This window comes from Fundulus heteroclitus, unplaced genomic scaffold, assembly GCF_011125445.2.
Source record: "Fundulus heteroclitus isolate FHET01 unplaced genomic scaffold, MU-UCD_Fhet_4.1 scaffold_152, whole genome shotgun sequence".
Classification (NCBI taxonomy): domain Eukaryota; kingdom Metazoa; phylum Chordata; class Actinopteri; order Cyprinodontiformes; family Fundulidae; genus Fundulus; species Fundulus heteroclitus.
In genome coordinates, this window is record NW_023396564.1 from 405390 (window position 1) to 430585 (window position 25196).

General features: G+C 39.4%; 1 protein-coding gene across 1 annotated transcript in view; it reads left to right on the forward strand.

Annotated features, from left to right (window-relative positions):
- The first annotated feature begins 559 nt into the window (after positions 1-559).
- The window catches only part of LOC118558729 (protein jagged-1-like), a 39047-nt gene continuing 14410 nt past the window's right edge, over positions 560-25196 (forward strand). Inside the window, exons 1-2 of the mRNA XM_036129275.1 lie at positions 560-855; positions 2935-3246. Of these exons, the coding sequence (XP_035985168.1) occupies positions 787-855; positions 2935-3246 (381 nt within the window). The 5' untranslated portion in view covers positions 560-786. The remainder of the gene's footprint in view (positions 856-2934; positions 3247-25196) is intronic.

The window sequence follows — 25196 nt, forward strand, 5'->3', positions numbered from 1 at the left end:
AAAATCCACCCAAATAATATTTTTTTTTACCCAAGCTGCATCGGCTAAATTCAAAGTGTGTTGTTTTGTTTCTGGTCAAGTAGTGAGCATTCTCCTCTTCCATTCGCCTCTCATGCCAGAGTTTGCCAGCTGTCAGTAGAGGGCGCTATATGCCGTAATCTGTGGCAATTGATTAGAGAGAAGCCTGAACGCTGAACTCTGTATGTGTTAATTTATTTGTGGCTAAGTCTGAAACTTTAGACAGGTTTTTAGCAACTGAACTGAAGCAAATATTGTATCAGGGGCATCCTTACATTCACATTTAAAGAAAAAGGTTTACAAAAACACCATGCTGTAAATAAATGAGACAATCCCTGCATGTGGTCGTTAAAATACTTGTAGGAACGCATCTGTGTGAGCCAAACCTCAACAATAAATCCCTGAAATGCACCCTTCAGAGTTTCTGCTTCTAATTGGCTGTCAGCTGGACATGTTCCACCTAGCTGGAGCATGATTGGCCCGCTGAGCTGCCAGTCACAGCAGCCTCCCCTGCTGCGGCTCGGGAAGCAGAGACCCGCCGCTGCTGCGCTGACCCGCTGCTCAGAGCGCGGAGCGGCGGAGTGAGGCGGACTGTGTACGGTTCAGACAGCAGCAGCAGCAGCAGAGGTGCGCTTCTCCTCCTGCAGCCGTGCATGCCCCGGAGCAACCAGGATACTGCCTTTTTCTCTCCATCTTCTGTATTATCCTCTGAGGCGTATATGTCGGGTGCTTTTCCCTGATGATCCCCAGCACTGAGCGGACGGAGACATGTGGAATAAACTGGTGGAAGCGCATCGCTTCTTAATACTTTGTCTTCTGCTGACTGTGTACGCCGAGGTGAGAACTTTAACAAGTTGCTCTCAGAGGGAGGTGATGGCTTTGATTTAGATTCAGTTTATTTCTTGGACCGAGTTAACGTTTTCCATATTTGATCCGTTGTCTTTAGGGCTGAAATTGCGAAATGCAACCTGAACTCGGGTCTGTTATTTCTAAGGTTGAGATTCCCTCCAGTGAATGTCTCAGCAACATGACCTGTTGGTTGTGATTATATAGAAAAGTCTCTTTGAACTGGTCAATTAGTTATCCAAGAAGTTATGAGAACAAGTCTGAATTCCCGTTATTAGTTAGACAATCACCATTATAAAAATGGTTAAAATACGTTTTTTTTAAAAAAAAGTCTGGTTTCTTTCTTTTTTATTATTATTTTTTTGTCATTTTCTACCACAATTTCACTGCTTTTGGGAGATTAAAAAAATGATCTTTAGGCTAAAACTTGCACAGCTGCAAGCTCAGCTGCACCTTCACAGAGTTGCTAAACTGGAGCTTTGAGCGCAAGAACAGTATCTGCAGAATGAAGCACGCTTCAAATAAAGGAAAAAAAAATATCCAATAGGAAATTGCACATTTGGCCCTACATAGAGCTGCAGGAGCTGATTTCAGAGAAACTTGGTTGGTTTAGTGCATGTTGCCAAAGTTTAGGCAACCTAACATTGGCAACCTAACCCCACCAGGGATCACTATTTAGAAAGACTCCTCTGGAGAAAATCTTGGTAGATAACAACAGTCACGAGTGTCACAGTGGCATAGGTTTACCATCAGAGGAAAAAAAGACTTGAAACAAAAATAAATAAAAACAATATGTAGCTGTAACAGCTGGAATGTGATGCTACTTTGTGATTATACCCCCCTTTAATTGAATACTAATTGCTATATACTCAACCAGTAGCTGTCTCCTCCAATATTATCTTTTTGGTTTGGCAGTTGAAACATTTGTTATTGATTTAGGTGTCTGAAACCGTTTGTGATCCAACAAGCTTTTTGGCCCACTTCTTCTCTAAATCCAGTTCATCTGGAGCTATTTGTAGGACTGCTTTGTTCATTCTGATAAGAGGAATTAAGTTCAAAGTATTTGATGAATAAAAATAAATTTCTTATAGGTGTGCAAAGCACCCTTTTCTGTTTCTGTGAAAATAAGGAATCAAAGGATTACCTCATTTTATGCATCCAAGCATATATCTGTAATATTTTCTTTCTGATTTTAATTAAATTTTGAATAAAGGAGAAAAAAACAAAGCATCTATAAATCATAAATGATGGGAGTTGTTCATTTTGACGCATTCATTTGAAAAGGACATTAGGATTTTTTCAGGAACTGACCTGTTGCTCATTGATCCGAGCCGATCAAGGGAAACCCTGATTTGTCTCACATCTAGCAAAAGCTGTGAGCATTGGAGCCAAATGTATTTGCCATGTTTCATGCTCTACAGAATGTGGTGATTTTGTAATGTTATGGACAAATACACACAAAGACAGCATGCTTAACACACACAAAACAGGATGGTTAATATTGCTTCGGACATCTTTTAAGTTTTATAATGACAGACGCACTGACAAAGGTTTTTCTTGACAGGCAGTGATTTCATGGTTTTTGGGAGGTCAGGGCTGCTGATTCTGATATTGACCGATTCCCATTTATCTTTCTATGGTATTTCTATTAACAGAAGAAATGTTCTCCAGATGCTTCGATTAATGTAAATAAAAAAAACAATGAAGCTTTGACTAGATTGTCCTCTTTTAAGCATCTAAGCATTGTCTCTAAGGTGTTTTTCTCTCTCTTTTTTTCACTTATTTATTTATCGAAAAATTGTACAGCAAATAAACCTGGTTGATGTGTTTCTAGACTGAAAATAGAAGTCCTGAGTTTGGTTGCATTTTATGAATAACAGAAACAAAACTCTGATTTTTGGTTATCAATTGCCAAATCCTAATCAAAGCTGATCAAGGGAAATGTCTGATTACTGTCTGTTCACAGCATACTTTGAAAAACATGCATCAGAGAGTAAACAAAAAAAAAATGCCCAGATGGGAATGTAGTTCGCAGCTTCAGCCCTTTACATCTCCATCTCTGCCCCTCAGGTGTGTCAGTCCTCGGGTTTCTTCGAGGTACAGCTCATCTCGGTGGAAAACCCCAGCGGTCGGCTCCTGAGCGGCGACTGCTGTGACTCGGAGGGCGGCGAGGCGGACGGGAGCTGCGGCCCGGACGAGTGCGACACCTATTTCAGGGTGTGCCTAAAGGAATACCAGCTGGAAGTGAAGACTGGTGGATCATGCACCTATGGGTTAGAAATCACCAAAGTGATCGGTGGAAATACTTTCCAGTTCAGAGGAGCCCAGAAAGGCGGGCACGACACGGGGAAGATTGTCATTCCATTTCAGTTCTCATGGCCGGTGAGTGGACTATTAATCGTTAAACTGATTTAATGTTATTGTTTGCAGTTGTTTTTTTTTCCTCATAGTTTCATAAAAGCACTTTTCTGTAACAATTTGTCTTTTTAGGCCACTTTGGCTACTTTTAGCACTTATGTATAAAGAGGGTATTTTTGATAGGTGCATTATGGCTCATCGCCCAGGGTGGCATGTTCTGGGGATGCTACACTGCTGCACTCGGATGACTTTTCTTTCTGTCAGTCGCCCTGAACAAACCATAAGAGAGATAGATGTTGGCGACTTTGTTTCTCATTTGTTCTTTAGATCACCTTTTGAGTAATTTGAACCTACTTCCTGTTGTCAGACATCTGTCAGTTGGCCTGAAGAAGGTTTATGTTGCCTATTGCCCCTCGCCCCATATGCACAATGTTGCAGACTAATGATGCTGAAATATCTATCTATCTATCTATCTATCTATCTATCTATCTATTTATCTATCTATCTATCTATCTATCTATCTATCTATCTATCTATCTATCTATCTATCTATCTATCTATCTATCTATCTATCTATCTATCTATCTATCTATCTATCTATCTATCTATCTATCTATCTATCAATGGACATCACTTCTTTAACTTCTTTAGGTTTCTGATAGGTCACAGGATAAAACGTATTGCCTGATTGGTGTTGTTGATGTGTGTGTGTGTGTGTGTGTGTGTGTGTGTGTGTGTGTGTGTGTGTGTGTGTGTGTGTGTGTGTGTGTGTGTGTGTGTGTTCCCTTGTGTAATGGGCTTGCCCCGGGCACCACTGATTCAAGAGCCGCCCCTGTGTATCATCAGTTTGGGCACATCCCATACCTCTGTGGGAGCTTTGGAGGTAAAGCTCCATGTCTTTCCGTTGAATCTGAATCCTGAGCACACAAGAGGTGGGCCTTTGAATCTTGCAGATGTGTTTTGGTTCAGTTGTTTGTTTTGTGTGTAGCTTCAGTAGCTGGTGACAGAGGATGGAGGTGGGGGGTTCCAGTGTTAAGTTGAGGGGATAAAAGTTTATTTTCAATGTGGTGCTGATTAAGAAGTGGCAGGTAACTTATTATCTCATCCAAACAGAGCAGCGAGCCAACCAAAACCTGCTCCCGCTCCTTACTTGAAGAGCCAGCGTGGGAAACAGGATCAGAGCTGGCAATCAGCGCTGCATGAAACTGTTGTCACACGAAGAGATCTTTATCATGGGAGGTTTTAATGGATGATACGTCATTCGTTTGATTCCCATAGCAGCTGATGAGCCTGAGTCATTGTTAGCCTGACTAGGAGGGAAAACAGAGGATGAGTGGATATAAACCCAGTAATCAGGGAATATTATTATGTCTTGAAGGTTTCAGTCTGTTAATCATTAAATCAGCAGAAAAACAAACTGCTAGAGCTTCAAATGACTGACTCTCTAAGTCATCTTACTTATTTTAACATTATTTAGTCATGACGTCTGATGCAGATAGTTGCCAGATATAGAGTGCTGTGAAAAAATCACAATATTAGTGTGCAATATTGTGACTACAAAGGACTATTCTCTAATGTAGAGAATTCACACACTGCATATCGTAATATGCCAGTTGGTTGTACTCTGATTGTCCTCAATGCGCACACTTATGGTTGCTTTTCATGGCTTACTGTACAAGCTAGAGCTACTACAGAGCGGTAAAGAATTTTTTACCGCTCTGCAGTAGTCCGAGACCTGTCTAGAACATGTTGGTTAATTATAATCTATGCCATCATCATAGTTTTCAGCAACAGTATTGTAAATAAAAAATTTTCCTGTGCAGTTCCAATATTCCCCCTTGGAGGGTTCTCCTGGTTTTGGCTTTTGTCTAACAAATCAAGCTACAACAATGTAATGTGAATATCAAACAAAGACAGGTGGAGTAAGTACAAGAAGCATTCTTTTTCACCATTACTGTGATTACAGGAAAAAAGCTATCCAAACCAACCTTCTTTGCAGAATTGTTTTGATTCAAGCACATTGGAGTGTTGATGCTTTAGCATTTCAGTCAGGTTTAATTCCAGATTTTGACTGGCCGTTCCAAAACCTTCAACATGTTTTCAGAGCATTTCAGAGGTGGACCTGTTGGTGTGCTTTGAATTCTTGTTCTGCTGTTTAATCAATGTACCCTGGAGCTTAAGGTTCACTGATGGTCAGAAATTTCCTTCAGGATTTTTTGCTAGAGAGCAGAATTTGTGGTTTCGACAATTAATCGTCGCGCTGTCCAGATCCTGAAGCAGCAAAGTTAGTTTATAGCAAATAAACAGGACACTCACCCTCCAAAACATTGCACTTTTGCTTCGTCAGTTCACAGAATATTTTCCCCAAAGTCTTGCGGCTTATGAAGATCTGAGAAAGGCCTTTGGGTTCTTTTGGGTCAGCAGTGGTTCTGCTCTTGGAATTCTCCTTTGGAGGCCATTGTTGCCCAGTTTTACCATCGTTTCCAGGTCTCTCACACAATAGGTAAAAAGTTACACAAGTAACAAAACTTACTGACTGCACTGCAGATGACTCGCTGATTTTTGGGATTGCCCCTTTCTCCAAACGCAGGCTTGATGCCATTTTCGCCTGGTATTGTCCCAAGTTAACGAAACACTTGGGTGCATAATGGGAAGCGCATAAGAGATGTAGAGAGAGTCACCAGAACATCGTTATCAAAGATGAACTTAATCCACTGCCTCCTGGTAGTTTGGTTCAGAGATGCAGGCAAACTGAAAACATTTGCATGTTTATTTTGGAAACCACCAACGGAGTAGTTGACATGAGCGCAACGTTTGGACATCTTTACATTTAACACACGTCGTTAGTGGCAGTGACACAATTAAGTGGTTTCAGGTGGTTGACGAGAGGCAAGCGTGGCTTATGTTAAGGAGCACCAAAATCTCGCTTTGTGCAAAGTGTGCTTTTGTGGGGGTATTTTTGGTTTGTACAAAGTGTCCACACAAAAAAAAGTTACTTTCACACTCCTGATTGTCTGGAAGGTTTTAACTATGGCCCAACACCAACACACAAGTTTTAACATGAACAAATCTGATTTCCAGGCGATGCCTTCTTTAACTGAAGCAGTTAGGGTTGCAAAGGTTTAGATGTTGTTCTGGATTCTTCTGTCACTTATAAAGTTCAAGTTTTAAAGTTGTCAAGATTAAATAAGCAGTGGCAGCATATGAATACAGGAATCTTGTGCATGCACATCAATTACTAGGTATGTTGGAAAAGGATAGAAAGTCTTTGAAATTACTTGTATTGCATTTGGCTTCAAGTGTGTGTGTGTGTGTGTGTGTGTGTGTGTGTGTGTGTGTGTGTGTGTGTGTGTGTGTGTGTGTGTGTGTGTGTGTGTGTGTGTGTGTGTGTGTGTTTTGCAGCAGTAAACTCTTGCCTGTGTGTTCATGTCTGATCGTACATATTGAGACGCTTGTGTGCTCGGCTGACTACATGGCTCCTCCATTCATCACTCCCCATGGTCAGCTGTCAGCGGAGTGGAAGATGGAAGTAGTAAGTTGGAGCCCTGCGGGCAGATAGGGTTACCACTAAGTTGTATGTGACACAGGCGCTGGATATCAGTAACACCAACTACTCAAACAATTGAAGATCCCTGGTGAATGCGGGCTGGGGATGCCTTTACCTCCTAGCCTCTCAGTTTCAGACTGCGTCTGTTATTGGGTCATTGTCTCGCTTCACATATGTGGGGTCACCATTTTCCACTTGGGAGGGGTGAAAGGCCCTGTGTCCATGTGTCAGCAGCTTCTTTTAATGAAGCTGTAAGCACCAAAGCAAATTGAATTGTTCATGTTTAGTGCCTTTCTATAGTATTAATATTGAATGTAATAATACTTATACTTGTAAAATGTATCATTCATAAAAATATGTGTTGACGGGACAGCTTTTAGTCACAATTCTAGCATTTTGTTGAACACTGCTTGGATGATTGTTGTGAGAAGCAGTTTATTTCCATGCGACAAGCCATGTAAGGGACATAGCATACATGCTGAAGAGGGTGCTCTGCAAGAACAAAACATAAATTGTTGGACCACAAGCAGAATAATGTGGGAATGTACTGTGGAATTAAATTAATGAAGGTAAACAGATTTAACTTATAGAGTGCTTTTCCAGTCATAGTGACCACTGAAAGCACTTTACACGTCACCCAATCATACTCAATAATGCAGACATTCATACACCGATACATAAGCAATTTGGGTTTATGTTCCTTGCCCAGAGGCTCATTGACATGTGAAAGTGGGGAGTTGGAGTTTAATCCACAACCTTCCAATTGGAAGATAACTACTCTACTAATTGAGCCACAGTTACCCCATACAGTGACCTGAGAGAGGCTGCAGTTTTCTTAGATCATCATTCTGCCAGACAACGAGCTAAAAGTTGCAACCACTGTTACAAAACACTGATTTAGATCAAAGATCAAACACTCATGATTTAGAAATAGGGATGTAGCATATCAGAAAATATTGCTATTGCAATATTACTGATAAATATTGAGATGCTTTCCTCACTTGTCTCATTGTAATCTGTTATTTTAGTGCTTAACACCTTCTCTGTGATGTTTAGTTGGGCAGTATCATCTGTGTTAGGTGTAAGCACATAGAGCAGTGAGACTTAACCCAAAAGATGGAGAAATTATCTGTAATACATGCAAAACAAGGATTACTGATGGCTGAACATAATAACCAACACATGCAGCATTCTAACCTGTGCTTTGCAACATTACTATTGGAGACACAGATATTGGGATGATGTGCAAAAAGATGGAGAAGTAGCCTGTGATTAACATTGAAAGAGACTGCATATGTTGAGGAATTCAGTTATTATTTAGACACTTGTTTGTTCAGCTGGTATGTGTAGAAGAGTTTGGCTTATTTTTGGAACACCCTAATGACTACATACAGAATATGATCAGGGCTAGGCTTAGAAGTTTGGGTCAAACATCTTTGTAGAGTTTGCAGAACCATCTAGTGGAAGTCCCAAATGTTCTATAAAGCCCAGTGCTGGTGAGAGTTGGATAAGATAAATATCAGTGATTGCTGCAGATGTTGTGTTGTTCTCTATGGAAATCTTAAATCAGAATGTCTTTCTTCCAATGGAGACTTAATGCCAGATTGGAAGGGATATTAGGTTGAAAGAATCCAAAGCTAATTTTAGAGATGCTCTAAACAGACCTTTTTGAATGATTGTGTTGATACTGATTCTGATTAGTCTTCAAGGGTTATGATATAATAACAACGCTGGAAATGGAATGAGGTGTCCTTCCTGCTGTGATTCTGGTCTGGTTTGGGTATCAAGCTGTTGCAAACAAGATTGGTTTGGTAAAGGGCCATGGCCTATAGCCTGTGGTACTTTTAGAATGGACTGGGTTGGTTGACCCCAGAATCTAGGCCAATAACTCTGACATAGATTTGCTACAATTGTGTTTGCCTCCTTATGTCATCTTCTCTGTCTCGTTCCCTCTGGCTGTTTGGGTTGTAGTTGTATTCTATATTTCGTGAAACACAACATGGTGGACTATTAAATGATTGAGGAAGAAAAGAAGGCATAACTATCACGAGAGAAAAAACTGTAAACATAACCAAGCTTTATAACAGGGTTGAAGACCTTTAGGATGCCAGTTCTCACTTTATCATCTTTGCTAGTTCTGCCACTCTAACCTGGAAAGTCAGATTGATAATGTGTAGCACTCTCTGTTCTGCACATTATCAATTTGGGCATGCTCCCATCACATCCATTTGGGGAAAGGAGGGACATTCAGCAGAACCTTCCAAACTGATTGGACGACACCAAGTGTCGGCCAATCAGGTTGGTTTTAGAAAATGTTGCAAACAGCAGGTACTATGGGAAACCACAACTCAGAAATACCACGAGAATTCAGCTTGTAGGCATGGTCACTGTCACTTCCCTCTCACCCAAACCTTCCCTCTACGTCTCTGTCTTCCTCTCGTCTAATGGAGTACTTTTGGAGCTGCTGTCTTACCCTCAATACCCTTTGAGTAAATCCAGGATCAGCAGCGTATACTCCATTAATTTCACAGCTCACATTTGTGTTCCGTCTGAAACTTTTCTCAACAATTTTATTTCTCCTCCGCACGCAAAACTGCGTGGACAAAGGTTGGGCCAGCCTCTTTCTCCTCCTTGGATAAATGCTTTAGTACAATAGAATTAGGAACTAGTTTAAGATTACAGCCGACTGAACCTAAAATCCTGTCCTTTGGAGGAGTGTCAGTGTCAACTTTATATGGCAAGGTTGTGGGAACAAACAAGCAATTTGAGTTTCTTCAAACTTTAATCATCTAATCTAATAAATGAAACAAAACAATAGCCAAGAGCTGAATTAGCTGTTTGGCTTTGGCAGAAAGGATTTGGCAAGTTTTTTCATTGGCTATCCAAATACTTAGCTCTGCTGCTCAACCCAGAAATGTTTTTTTTTTAAATGATTCACCATTTAATTGGTTAACCATTTTTTGTTGTAATAACTCTTTGCAACAACAAACCATGGAAAGCTGTTTATTTCCAATTGTAAATTTATTTTCTTTTTGTGTTATTTTTGTATGACTCTCATCACATTTCTGGAATTTATTTTTCACTTCATGAACTTTAACCAAAATAAGTACATTTGCAAGATTTTAGGTCTGACCTTTTAACAACATATCCATTGTTCTGATATCCCTACAGGTTTCTGTGACACAAACTGTTACCTAATATTTCACTGAGAAAGATTTTGTTTTCCCAATACTTAAGGGACTCTGACAAAGTTGTAAAACATCCCATCCATATCCTCTGAGTAACAACAATTCTTAAATTACACAAATTAAGAATTTCTTCTGATGGTTTCTGTCATTAAAGTAAAAATAATCAGTTTCCATTTAGATTCTTTAGCAGTAGAGAGGGTTTAGTTGTGTAAATTAGTTATGCAATGACACAAAAAATCTCAAGTGTAGTTCTTGGCAGTTAGTTATCAGTGTGCAACAGCTCGAGTTTTAACAACCTCAATACTCTTCAGAGCATGAAACCTATATAGCTATGTTTTTATGTAACCAAATTATGGTTATATTGTGTGGAGTATGCTGGTTTAAGTGGTAACCAAAACACGTTGACTCATCCTTCCTTCACACTCCCATGTCAGGTACTGATGAATTATGTAGTTTTAAGAGAGGTGAATGCCTGCCTTGGCTGAAGACTTAGTACTGATGCTTCTGATGACTTTAGCTGTATGTGTTTAGGGTTTTCCAGTGGTAGCTTTGGGTGCTTGCATGCATTTTACAGTGTGGTGATGGTAATAGTCAGATATGAATAAAGCAAATAATTATAGATTTAATGACTGAGTTTGTCAGTCGATTTCTAAGCGCAACAATATTAATTTCTGATTGTTTATGGAATAGATGGCTCAGGGTGAAACTTTTCCTTTTGGTTTTCAAAAATGAAATTTTCAAATCCAACAATACAAAATCCAACTTTACTTTTAGAAGTGAAATGGTTTGATTTTGCACATAAGGAAAGGAAAACATTAAATTTCAATACAATCAATACAAATTTTGATAATCTACATTTTCCTGATACTTCTTTTTTAACATTACTGTCTCCACCACTTTCCATGTCAACCATGGAAATTATATATCAGGTAGAATCATTAGGGGCAAAAAATAAAAATATTACCCATATACACAATGTGAATGCCTGATATTTAGAATATACTATCTTACCAGAAATTGATTGAAAGCAGTCCTTTGCAATTGTGATTTTCCGCACAATGATATTGCAATGAAAACTGCAATTGAATATACTGGGAAGCTCTAGTTTTATACTTGCCCACATTTTTTTCATATTTGTCTTGCATCAGCTTATGTGATCCTAAATGCCTAGGAAATTGACATACAGGATTTCCACATCATGCTGGCTGAAAATACGAGATACGTATATAAGAAGAGATGCAGATTTAGTGTGTTGGTATCTTGGGGGGCATTGTACACATTTGGCTGGTTTTGCACACGGACTCCTCTTCCGTGTTTGCATTAAAGAGGCACAATAAGTTTAACTAGTCTATTTCTAATTTTAAACTACTGGCACTGAGCTTTAGTTTTGCTTTCTTTTTACTGAACATTTTGTTTTCTTCTGCAGCTGTAATGCTTGACTTAATGGACCAGAAATGACAACCTGACACAGGATTGGATCCATAAGCATTTTTTCCATAGAAGGTTGTAGCTGAATTTTTCCAGAAATAGCAGCTGAAAGACCACTAAAGTTTTGGGACTTGCCACTGAGACATACAAGTTAAAGCCTTAAAGGCATATGGAAACTTAGAGTCAGCCTGACATAAAACAACTTCTTGCTATCTGAATTGGCTCGCCAAATGCTGGCCTTGGAGGCTGATATCCCCCACCATCCATCCTTCATGACACCTTTGACCTGAAACAGTGCTGAACTGGCTGATAAACACACCATCTAAGACTATGGCTGGGGGGCTACTGGGCAGTCATGGACCTACACTAATGCACACATGAACATGCCGATAAATACACCCCCCTCTGACTCACTGTCTCCGCTGTGCCCATTTGTTTTTATCCCCCAAGACAAGAACCCTAGGTTGGATGTCGTAGGTTGTTTTTTTGTGTTGAGGGTTTTTCTTTCATTCTCATACTGTGCCTGCAGAGACTCAGTGCGAGAAATGCACCTTTTTTTTCCCCCTCAACCATTCTAATGTATTCCTTTCTTTACTCTGCAAAAAGGTAGCACCTCCAAGGCAGTAAAGCCTCAGTCATCTGTCTACCCATGTTTGTTTTTCTCTTGATGGGCTGTAACGAAATCTAATTTCCCCAACACGGGACAAATAAAGCAATTCAATTAAATTCTCTCTTTCTGCCCATTTACTGTCTGATTACTGCAAATAAAAGAAACTAGTGCCCCAAATACCTTAATAAAGAGATACATTGGGTAAAAGTTCAACAGAGTTTCTCAACTGAAGGAGGACTAACACTCAAGCAGTAATAGTTGTTACACAACTGCCATCTCACAGAAAAACTTATGTAACCCTTGCACATTTCTGGGACCATAATGTGTGACGCTCGCTCTTTTTGGAGGAGTCTAGAGGAAGAGGAAATAAAAAGCTGAGGTGGTGGGTTGGTAGATTACAGATAGATCAATCTCTCAGGATAGCTCAAAATTGTTTGAGTAAGATTATTTCTTCAATTTTGAACATTGTTCATATCTTCTCAGTCTTGGTTGGTATCTGAGAAAACATCGGTTAGCATTGCTATTGATTTTTATGGCTTTTTTGTGTGAACTGATGCCTTTGCTGCATTGATTTGTTATTGTCAGAGATAGATTTGTTTAGCATTAGTTAGCAATTCACTGATCAGAGTTTGTTTCTGATCTTCAGATTTGACCTGTCAATATAATTTTTGGCTGATTCGGATTTCCCTGTAACTACTAGAGTTCACAAGATTCCTGTCTTTATTGCTGTATAACAGGCTTTGATTATTGTTATAAAACAGCTACAAAAAATGTTCAGTTAAATTTCCCACTTACATTAGAGGAGGTGTAATAGAACATGGTTTGGTTGGACCAACCTCATAAATTGGTTGGTCTGCAGACTGCACATTCACTATTCCCGGTCTACACAAAACATAATTAATTACCTGAAACGGTGTGGAGCAAAATGTAAACATCACTGGTACAAAGAAAAACTAGCTAAAGCTCAAATCCAGCTGGCTATAGCATTCAACCAGCCCCAAATCCCATGGAAGTGTTTGTAGTAGCAGATGTGGCGGCCACACTGTGTTTAGAGGAGCCTGTCTATCAGGAGGCGTTTCCTAAACAGCTGGAATTCCATGCTGCATTCAAAAACAACTTCTACACTGGATTTTATATATATTAAAACACCTCCTATATGATTCAGAGCCATTTTCAATATTAAAAATAGAACAAAAAAGCCACTGAGATTTTTTATGTGGTTTTATTGTTGTAGAATGACTTGACCAAATTAAACCAAAGCTCAGTTCTATACTGGCCACTTTGTGAAATGTTTAAACATACTTATGGCGCGCATGTGGCGCAGCGGGTAGCGCAACCCATATACGGAGGCCTTAGTCCTCGACGCGGTTGACCCGGGTTCGAATCCGACCCGCGGTCCTTTGCCGAATGTCTCTCCCCCTCTTCTACCCCCTTTCCTGTCAGCCTACTTTCGGAAAAAGCGAGCCACTAGACCCGCAAGAAAAAAAAACATACTTATGAAATCAAATAATTATCTAAAATGTTCACATTCTTTATCCATCACTGAATAAAGTAAAAAACAATAAATAAACATTTGTTTGTTTTGATTGAAACATTTATAACAATCATCCTAAAATAAATCTATTTAGCTCACTTCAGCCAAGTACTGTGCATCTTTCATTTGGAAAATAATAAAAAAAAAAAAGAATGACAAAACATCATATTGGAATAAAAAAAATTACAGTGTAACAGCAACAGAAGAAATTGTCAACTTATGATACCAACACATACGCTGTAAAGTTATGTGAACTCAACAAATACCTAAGTATACACAAAATCTGCTTTTTTTGTGGGGTTTCAGGGTCTTACTTCTGGGCATGAGTTTTGTTCTTATGTGGAGCCAGATTATATTTTGTGGTTGTGTGTTATGTGTTCGTTTGCTGCCAACATTAGAAGGCAAAATAGTTTTGTCATTACTGCTTGTTGACTTTAGAATACCACGGCTATACCACAGGAACGGTGTAAGACAATCTCTTGACTCCAGCCAAATGTGGCTACCTTTTTTTAATACAGGTAAAGCTTATTTTGCATGCACACTGATATCCATTGAAAATACTTGCTAACCTTCACTGTGTATTGCTTATAGGTCATTAATTTCCCAAGAGTTTCATCAGGTGTTGTTGAAAGAGTGTTGTTGGGGTTTTCCCATGGCATAAACATCAGTTTTCCTTTGGAAACGAGATGGAAAAGAGATGACCTTAAAGAGGAATAATGACTTTATTCTGCAACTTTTGTGTCGAGATATTGAGTTATAAATATAAGGTAGGAGATGGAGGTGAAGAAGTTGGTGCATACTTGAAATGGAGAGGTGGAGACAATCAAGCACAGCTACATTGGGCCAAAGTGCATTTATAGTTGTCTCTTTGGAGAGCAGCAGGTTGCATCTGGTAAGGCTATTCTATAAAATATAGAATATTTATAATAGTTCATTTATATCTAAAAGTATGGATACAGTGCTGGTACCATACACTCCTTTACATCTCCCACCTAACCATGTCAAAGGTTCAGTGGTGCCCTTCTCCAAAGGTTTATGGGTGAGAAGCGTACAACCTGCACAGTACACTTTGCACCTCTGCTACTGTTTGTTGAACACTGGCTTAAAACGCTAATTTAGCTGTGTTTTGGTCAGGACTTTGCTTGTGGCTCAAATCTTCTTTCCCAGTTAGGGAACCCGAGCTATACCAAGAACCTTTAAAGGTGGTTGGAACTTCGTTTGACTCTAAATGAACTCATTGTGAATATTCTTAAGTTTACCATTATTGTATAGTTGCACAATTTGTAGTGGAGAATGCTGCCACCAGTGCTAGACTTAGACTTAGACTTAGATGCTAGGTGCTAGATGCATCATACTGATGATAAAATGAAGGATAGTAATAGTCTATTTCCTCCTAGCTGTTCCTTGTAGAGCAGGGGTCTTCAATTCCAGTCGTCGAGGTCTGTTGTGTTGCAGCTTTTAGTTGTGTCACTCCAATACACCTAAATCAAATGGCTGAATTAGGTCCACAGTATGCAGTCAAGTTCTCCAGAGTCCTGCTAATGACCTGATTATTTGACTCAGGTGTGTTGGACCAGGGACACATATAAAGGCTGCAGGACACCGGACTGGAATTGAAAATCCCTGCTGTAGGAGATGCTACGGCAGATAATCTGTCTTCATCTCTTCCTATCTCTATCCTACTTTGTTCTTCTCTATTCTTCTTGTTTTCTTCCTCTCTGGCTGTTCCAAAATCAATACTTCCAAATCCATTTCAGAAATGGATTTGGATATTTCTCTACTGGCCAGAACAAACCTTCACCACTAATCTGGAACAAAAGCAGAGAAAACTGCAAAAATGCATTTTATTTTTAGAGTTGCCTATGACTTTTCTATTTACAACATTTACTAACTCATCATCAATTCAAACCTTTAGTCAAAGTTTTCTTTACTTTCTTACATACATATGCCTATTACCTTTGTAAACAAGATGATGTGTAAAAAGCCTGAACTGACCATGAGAATGCTTCACCTACACTTTCTGTCGGGTTAAACTAAATGAATAGACCTGTGGTGCAATAGCAGAAGTTTTTATGAAAAATGATGTAGTGGTGGTGCGTCTTTGCAATATCCCCTATTCATAAACAACAATAGTCATACAGCATAAAACCCCATCAGAGTGACCTGACAGTTTAAAGGTACAGCTCTTAAGTATAAAGCAAAACCAAAGTCAATGTTAGGTTAATGGCAGGAGGAGGCCTAAATTACCCTGTAACTTGTAGCGTTTCAGTCTAACTTGGTACTGGTTGGAAGAACTTCAGTGAATTTTGTTCTGAATTTTGCTCCTATGCTTTGCTGATCTTTTCTACTTCTTTTGTGTGTTTACACCAAGTCATTAAAGCTGTGCTGTCAGTTATGGATTGAGAGCTGACTTCCCAACAGTTGTGTCTATACAACAATATAAATAGTAGATCTTGACAAGAGCCGAGTTCCTGACAGGTGGGTATGACCCGTGTTCTGTATATTGTGTATGCTGTAAATCTGTGATATAGCACGAAGTGGCAGCATCTGATTACAGATGATTAGATGAGGTGGTAATAAAAAAAGTGTAGTACTTTGATTTTATCTCTTATACATGCTGTGACTCAGTGGTTATACCCACTGGCTCTGGAACAAACAGTTAAGGTAAAGTGTAATATGGAATCCAAATACTCCATGTTCTCTTTCAGACATACACACATTGGATTCAGTGTGAAATACCAGTTCACACAATTTTTCTTTTATTAAAGCATGACCTGGGAGCTTTTCACACATTTCATGTGGAAAAAGTGAATTAGGTCATTTCACAACTCTACAGCACTGTATAAAGACCTGATTAGATTAGCTTTGATTAGATTTGCAGGCTGAAAGAGAACTCCCCCGGGGAGGATCGACGGAGCAAGGTCTCCTCAGAGAGAAGCAGTGGGGACGGGTAGAGGGGCAGTGGGCTTGTTCTGTTAATAACGTGCTAAATTAACCATCCAAGCGCCTTTCTGCTGGGAGCGGCATGTTTTATTCATGTTTGTAGCTTAACAGGTGTAAGTTGACAGGTGTTACTGCTGTTTTTTTCCCCTCTTCTTATCCCACCTGAACAAAACAGCAACTTGTTAATTGGTTCTCTGATGCTGCTGTACTTAGTTTAAGTCTAACTTTGTGCATGAAACGTTTTATGAAAGGGCGTATATAAACTCTATGAAGGAAGTGAACTGAACCTATGCATTGTCACTTGGTGGTTTCTGACCATCAGCAGGTTGTTTGAGCGTCAGAATTATGTCATATCTTGACCATGAGGCTTATGTTAAATTATTTCTTTGGTGATGAGCTCCTTGTCTTTAAGTTTGGAAAGCCTCCTTACAATCACCTTAATCATGAGCACCCTCCACAGATTCTCAGATCCTCTATCAGATTCAAGTCAGTAATATGGCTAGGTAGCTCAAAAAGGTTAATATCACTTCCAATCAGAAGAAACATGTTGGTGACATTAAAATAAGACTTTAAAAACCTAAATATGCCAGGGACATGAATAATGTTAGACTCAGTGGAACTTTTTTAACATTTCAGATTTCAGATGATTATTCATGTTCCAATGGGTGATTAATTTTATAGCTTGAATTTGAATGAACTCAAAGACCAAGGTGCCCTACAATGCTTTTCTTGGCCATTATTGTATGCTACATGAAGACAGCAGGACAGTTATCTACTACAGGTAAGATCTTAACTGCTGTAATATTTTAACAGAACCTTAGTTTATACATTTTGAATTTTAATGATTCAATTCAATTCAATTAAATTTTATTTATATAGCGCCAATTCATGAAACATGTCATCTCAAGGCACTTTACAAAGTCAAAGGCACTTTACAAAGTCAAAGTGTTTTGTTATTTCAGTTCACTTTATTTCATGCCATAATCCCTACTTCTACTTCTACTCATAAGTCCCACATTTCGCCAATGCAACAACTGTTTACCTTACCTACATGTAAACTTCTTTTTGTTTTGTTTTTGGTGCGACCAACTGAAATTCAAAAAATGCTTTGCAAAGCTCCGAGTTTAAAAAAAATATACTATTTTTGGATTATCCATGTAGCCTTCTTCACACATGCTAATTATCACTTTCTTGATTAGAAGCCACAGCTGTTGTGAGATTTAGGCGATTCCCAATTGCCTCACCAATTCTATTGCTCTTAAACTATAAACATAAGCCTAAAACTGTAAGAATTTAGAAAAGAAATTATAAAGTCAGTAAATTGTCAACTCAAGCTAAAGTTATTTTTTAAAAATATCTTAGAGCAGCACTGACTTGGCCATGCTTGGTCTAACCTGACTCTGCGCCAGATGGATGTAGTTCTATCGAGCTCCGAATGGCGTCAACACATCCATCTGGAATCGCTGCCATCTAGAACGATTTGAATACCACACAAAATGGACGAGCCAATCAGGCGGGATTGTCTTGGATGTAACATACCAGAGAAGCAATTATTTTGATTCAGACAACAATGGCGGCTCGCAGCGAGGACGCAAGTGGTAACATTGATGCTGCTATTTCATCAGTGTTGTCCATTCTACATAAAATGAATTCTTCAAAATAACACCAGAGAATGGCTTTGAAGGCTTTTGTTAGTGGAAACGATATTTTCGCCCTTTTCCCGACCGGGTTTGGCAAGAGCTTGTAGCTCCAATCATATGCAAGGATTCCTTCCTTCTGAAGTACATCTTAATGAAGCAATCCCAGATGGATGTGTGGAGCTCTGCTCATAATCCACAAAGACATGTCGAAAACTACCATAAGTAAGCATAAGAAATTAATTTCTCAAATAAAATCCAATTAGTATGAGTTGATCTGTTCTAATGAAGCTAACTACAGGACCTTGTTTTTAAGTTTCTATAACATTTTCTAACCTCTGTATGCATCTCTCCCCCTACTTGTTCTCCTTAGACAGCTGCAATTGTATCATGTCCAAAGGAAATTCTACCTCTCTGTCAGCTATTTTCCAGTTTTCTACTTCCAAGCATTTGTGATATCTCTGAAATTATCTGTAAATCTAAATCATCTACCTGCAGCCTTGATCCAATCCCTGCAACCCTGGTCAAATGTTTTCTTCCAGCTCTTCTCCTCTCCATAATTGCCATTATTTACTCATCACTTACCACTGAAACTGTCCCCGCTCTCTTTAAAACCTCTCTAGTCAGTCCATTTCTGAAGAACCCTGGCTTAGATCCAAATAACTTCAATAACCTCGGCCCCATTTAATCTACCCTTATATCGACACAATACTACAAAAAACTGTTGCATCTCTACTTCACTCCCATTTAATGCACTGACCTGTATGAGCAATTCCAATCTGGTTTCCGTCCCTGCCACAGCACTGAAAGCCATGCTCATAAAATCATTAACGACCTCCTGATAGCAGCTTATTCTAGTCTACTTTATATTTTCATTCTTCTGGACCTGAGTGATGATACAGCCTATGATACAATTTCTCACTCTATCCTTCAATTGACATCACTGACACACCCTTGACTGGTTTCATTCTTACCTATTTGGCCTCACTCAATTCACTCAACTAAACTCCTTTAGTTCCCATCCATCCCCTATCACAACCGCCGTGCCCCAAGGATCTGTTCTGGGACCCCTACTTTTCATAATTTACCTTCTTCCCCTTGGCTATATGTTCCGGAAACTTGATATTAATTTTTACTGCTACGTGAATGACACCCAGCTCTATTTATCTAGTAAATCAAATTCTATGCATCCACTCTCCTCCCTCAACCCCTGCCTATCCAAAATAAAATCTTTGTTCAGCACTAACTTCTTAGAACTAAACAGTGACAAAACTGATCTCCTCCTTGAAGGAACCAAATCTGTACTATCCAAATTTGACGGTTTCTCTCTCTCAGTTGACAGTCTCCCCTTCACCTCAGGTCAAGAGTCTGGGTGTCATTCTCAATAGCACTTTATATTCACCTCTCCCCTCAATAACATCATCAGGTCTGCATACCTTCATTTCTTCGTCCCTCCCTTTCCCCACATCCTTCATGAGTTATTTTCCATAACCATATCACCTCCCAAATTGACTACTGTAACTCTCTTCTCTTCTCTACAAGTGGTTCAGAATTCAGCTGCTCGCATTATTTCCAAAACTCCCTCATTTCACCACATCACCCCAGTCCTAAAGCAATTCCGTTGGCTCCTGGTTAGATCCAGAAAATAATTCAGGGCCATCCACAACCTCACCCCCCCTTACCTTTCTGGTCTCCTTTACATTGGTAAATCTTTCCCATATTCTTAGTTCTTACTCTTCCATTCGCCTTACTGTTCCTCCTTCTTTTCAGCACCACGGGGAACAGAGCGTTTACCCACTCTGCCCTCAAACTCTGGAACTCTCTCCCTCCAAACATCTACAATACTGATACCTTTTCTAACTTTAAGCCAAAATCAAAGCACATCTGTTTGAGAATGCTCTCTCATTATAATTGCTGGTTCATTGAAACTTTTTTATTGAGTGTTGTTTTTTATCATGATTTATTGTTCATAATAAGCTCTTCCACGCCTGAGTGATGCGTGGGAGAGCTGTACACAACCACAACAGCCTGCCATCTCCTCATCATGCTGTTCTCCAGAATCAGAACCAAACATGGAGAAGCGACATTCAGTTTTTATGCCCCACTAATCTGAAACAAACTTTCAGAAACTGTAAACATTCTGAAACCCTTGGTTCCTTAAAACTAATTATTCATTACAGTCTGTAGTCCATCTTTTCTTTACTTTCCTTGGTTATGTCACCGCAACGTACTTTTTTATGTTTTCATATATAGTACTTTGAATTGTACTTTGAATTTCTCTCGGAAATCCAAAACAGTTGCTTAATGTCGACATAGGCTCCACCTGACACTAAGATGTTGCTGCACTTGATCTATGACTGGTAATTTAAAAGTTCAAAAATCATCATAGACATAAATGTAGATGATACACTTTGCGAGATCGATTATCTGTTTGATATAAAATTAATTTGTGAGCTGAGATAGTCGAAGGAAAGCAAGCACTGACATTACTGCCTCTGTTGTCATATTCAGACTCCAGAAAAAGATGCAAGATGGTTGTTCTCTTGGAAATAGTAATACTGATCCATTGTGCTTGGTCGGGGCACTCCAACTCCAGTCCATGAGCGCTGGTGTCCTGCAACATTTAGATGTGTCTATGGTCCAACACACATTAATAAAATGGCAGATTTTTCTCTTCAGCATCAAATTAACTTCTAGAACATCTAATAATTTGATTTAGACGCGTTGATGCAGAGACACATCTTGGACTTAAATTCCACACTTCCAGATTTAATTTAGACGGCTGTCCTTCTGTTCTCTACATCAAGAAATAAAATAAAGTTGAAGACCTATTAACATCTGCAATAGACCAAAGCACCTCCAGACTGCATAGTGTTGTCTCTGAGCTGTGTGCTGCTGGTTGCTCATCCTGCTTAAGGTAAAGCAGTAATTTATTCATTGAACAGGTGAAGGCAGTGAGAAGTGGGTTTGTTTCTCCTTGTCTAATGAAAACTTAAAATCCTCTGACCCCTGCAAATTGGTTGTTTGGTATCAGGTTCCTTGCAGCATGCCTCGCCTAATCTGTCTCTCTGTCCACTCATAAAGCCGTTGCATTGTGGATAATATGGGCTTGATGCTTTGTTCCCATGAACCTGTCCATCATGGTTCCCATAAACACACAAACTTAGATGCCTTTAAATATGATAAATATGTGACATAGCTGAGAAGCAGTGTGACAGCTGAATCTGTTTTAGATCTGAGCTCGGTGAATCAGATGAAATATGTTCATTTACATCATTTGCAGAGTTTTGGCCTCTTACAAGTTATAGCTGTGTGACCCCAGAGTGTCAGTGACACATCTGGTAGGATGCCTCCACCAGTTAACCTTACAGTGTGAGATGGATTTTGACCAAGTGATACCAACATATCAAAAAGGTTTATTGGGACTGACAGGCTTGTAGAGACTGTACCCATAAGGACTTTTTTGCTGACTTTACGCCTTGATCTGTATTGGTTCTGTTAATTTAAATACATTTTTATTATATAGCTCCAAATCACAACACAAGGCACTTGAAACAGGTAAAATGTTTTCTAATGAAACCCAGCAGATTGCATCAAGTCAGTGACTTGCAGCATTCACTCCTCCTGGATGAGCATGGAGCCATAGTGGACAGGCACTGGCATTGTGCCATTAACTTTGCAGCAATCACTCACACAGAACATGCATGCAGCAATAGTTGAGAGGAAAACACTGCTATAAGATAATATAGTATAATATAATATAGAAACCTCCAACATAACCAGAGCCAGGCTTATTGCGAGCGGCCATCTGCCATGACTGACAGGGGGTTTGAGAAGACAGAGCAGAGATACGAAAATAATACAGAAGCACTGATCCAGAGGTACTTACTGTGTGAGAAGGAAGTAAACATGTAATAGTACAAATAGTACTCCATTAGTGCATCTAAGAGATAAATACAGCCAAGCAGAAAAGCTCTGAGCCACTTTCCAGGTCTATATGACAAAGAAGGGCACATGCAGTTAGTTGCAGTGAAAGCTCAGCAAATAGGTATGTCTGGGAGAGAAACAGGTTTAAACACTGAAAGACAGGGCCAAGTTCTCAACCAATGCCCCCCTCCAGGATGGTGTCACAGCTAAACAAAATGCCAGGCCAGATGTCACTACTGTCACGAGAAAAACAGAGAAACGACATCAAGGTTAAAATTTGAAATAACAGCAAATAATGCCAAATTAGAGTAGTAAGAAAATGCAGCTGGGCAGAGGAAATAGGTCTTAATGTCCTCCAGCAGCCTAAGCCTGTAGCAGCATAACTACAGAGATAGCTCAGGATAACCTAAGCCACTCTAACTATAAGCTTTTATCAAATAGGAACGTTTTAAGCCTGGTCTTAAAAGTAGACAGGGTTTCTGCCTCACAGACTAAAACTGGTAGTTGATTCCACAGGAGAGGAGCCTGATAACTAAAAGATCTATCTCCAATTCTACTTTGAGAACAACACATTCTTGCTTCCAACTCATCAAATATTGATGGTTGGTCAAGCACTCAGTTGGTCAAGCTCGCGACGGGGGTAACCCTCTCATCAAATATTGGAGCACAGGGTGCATGACAGGTTGCGGACATTGTGTGACATGACACGCATGTGACCCACAAAGAAACTTTTAGCCTCTTAAGTTGCTGTTGGTAGCTTTAGTAGTGTATGGCAACATGTACACTAGTGTTTGTTTAGGTTTAGGGGTTAGGGTAAGGGATGGGTTAGTGTTAGTTTCACAGTTTGCAGTTCATCTAAAATTCTTGCCACAACCTGCCATGCACTCTGAGCATCAATAATGATGAGAGGGGTACTCCCGTTGTGTCAGTATCTGACTCAGTCAACTTGTCACCTTTTGACAAGTTGACTGAGTTGGTCATGGACAAAATTGTCGGCACCCCTCTGTTAATTAAAGACACCCCTATAATGGTCACTGAAATAAATAGAAATTGACAATAGTAATAATAACAAAAAAATTACTGAAATTTAAACAATGAAAATCAGACTTTGCTTTTGAATTGTGGTTCAACAGAATAATCTTTTTTGAAATAAACTAATGAAAAGAATTATGGTACTTGCAACTTAATATTTTGTTGTGCGAGCTTTTGAGTCAATCACTGCAGTCAAACAATTACTGTAGCTGTCAATGAGATCTCTGCACCTGTCAACAGGTGTTTTGGCCTACTCCTCGAGAGCAAACTGCTCCAGGTGTCTAAGGTTTGATTGCTGCCTTCTCTAGACGGTATGTTTCAGCTGCTTCTATAGATGTTCAATAGGATTAAGATCAGGGCTCATAGGCGGCCACTTCAGAATAGTCATGTTAATTTATTTGGAGTTTGTTTTGGGCTCTGTGATTACCATTCATGTGATCTTTTTTGTTAAATTGTCATCCATTTTCCTCTGGTAGCCACGTCCAGGGAGGCTGGCTTGTCCTGTGGACCTTAAACTTCTAATTAATATTTGCCACTGTAGTCACAGGAACATGAAGCTGCTTGGAGATGGTCTTATAGACTTTACCTTTAACATGCTTGTCTGTAATGTTCCTTCTAATCTTCTGAGACAACTCTGTCCTTCGCTTCCTGTGAACCATGTTCATTGTGGTATACAGCATGTCACCAAACAGCAGGTTACTAACCCCTAACACCTAACTAAACCTAAACAAACACTAGTACACATGTTACCATACACTACTAAAGCTACCAACAGTAAGTTTGTAGGCTAAAAGGTCACATGCATGTCAGTTGACACAATGTCTGCAACCTGGGTCAACATATGACAAAAGTCAGTATCTGACCTGCAGGGGGTTTGACCAAGCATCAATATTTGACGAGTTGGGAGTGAGAATGTGTTGCCATGACTGTATGGGAAAAGGAGAATATTGAATTATATTCAGTATATAAGAAGAAGTCAATGAAAGGAAACTAAAACAGGAGAAATATGGTCTTGCTTTTAATTTTCATCAGCATTGTGGATCAGCTGAAGGGTTTGAACTGCGCTTTGGGGAGTTCCTGATATTAAAAACTTACAATTGTCCAACCTTGAAGTAACAAATGCATGGACTAGTTTTTCAGTGAAACTCCTGAACAGAATATTTGTTATTTTGGCAATATTCTGGAGGTGACAAAAAGAAATCCTAAAAACTTGTTTAATATTTGAATGACATGTCTTTGTAAAAGATAACACCAATTGTACTTAATAACTGTAGGACAAATTAATGCTATTTAGACTGAGTGAATGAATGAAGAAACTAGATTGCATTTGGTAGGATGAGCAGTGGTAGGGGAGCAATGCGAGTAATGGGATCATGCTTCCTTCATTTCATGTAACCATTGATCAGGTTCATTAGGTGTAAGGTATATTATTCTGTATTGCTTTTTTCAGTGCAACAATTTACCTTCATATCTCCAAAGTTCCTGGTGTTCACTGTATTTAATAAATTATTAATGTAAGATTAATGTATGTTAAATTCATATTCGCAGTGCACGTTCATTTCAACACTAAACAGAAAAGCCCAAAAGCATTCCTACCTCTTGTAGATTTAACTTTAAAGTCATCTTGTAGTTTGACCGACATGTTTCTTCTGGAGGTATGTTTTGGCGCGGCCCAGGCAGAGTCTGGACTTGAATCTGACCGAGTTCTGACACCCATCGGTTGGAGCGATTCTGACCTTTATCTTTGCAGCTGGGAGTTGTGTACTATGTACAAAGGTGTTCAGTTACTCACTATGCTTGATGTTGTTGATAAATCCTGAAGCCACAAGGACCAATATGATAAGCTCATGTTTGATTTGGGACTTTTTTTCAACGTATATGCACATTTTCTAATCACTAAAGTATTTGTGCGCAACATCCCTGGATTCTCTTCAGGTCTCTATCTCGAACAGAAAGCAGTTCAACTTTGTTTTCTGCCCCGAAGCCTTAGGCTGCTCTGCGTCAGACTTGGGTCATGTGAACTCACAGCTGCTTGTGTGACCCCATGCAGCTGACAGACAGCGAAGTCCATCTTGAACTTGTTTGCAGATGCTGGTGGGAAAAAAAGGGGAGAGAAAAAAAAGGCATG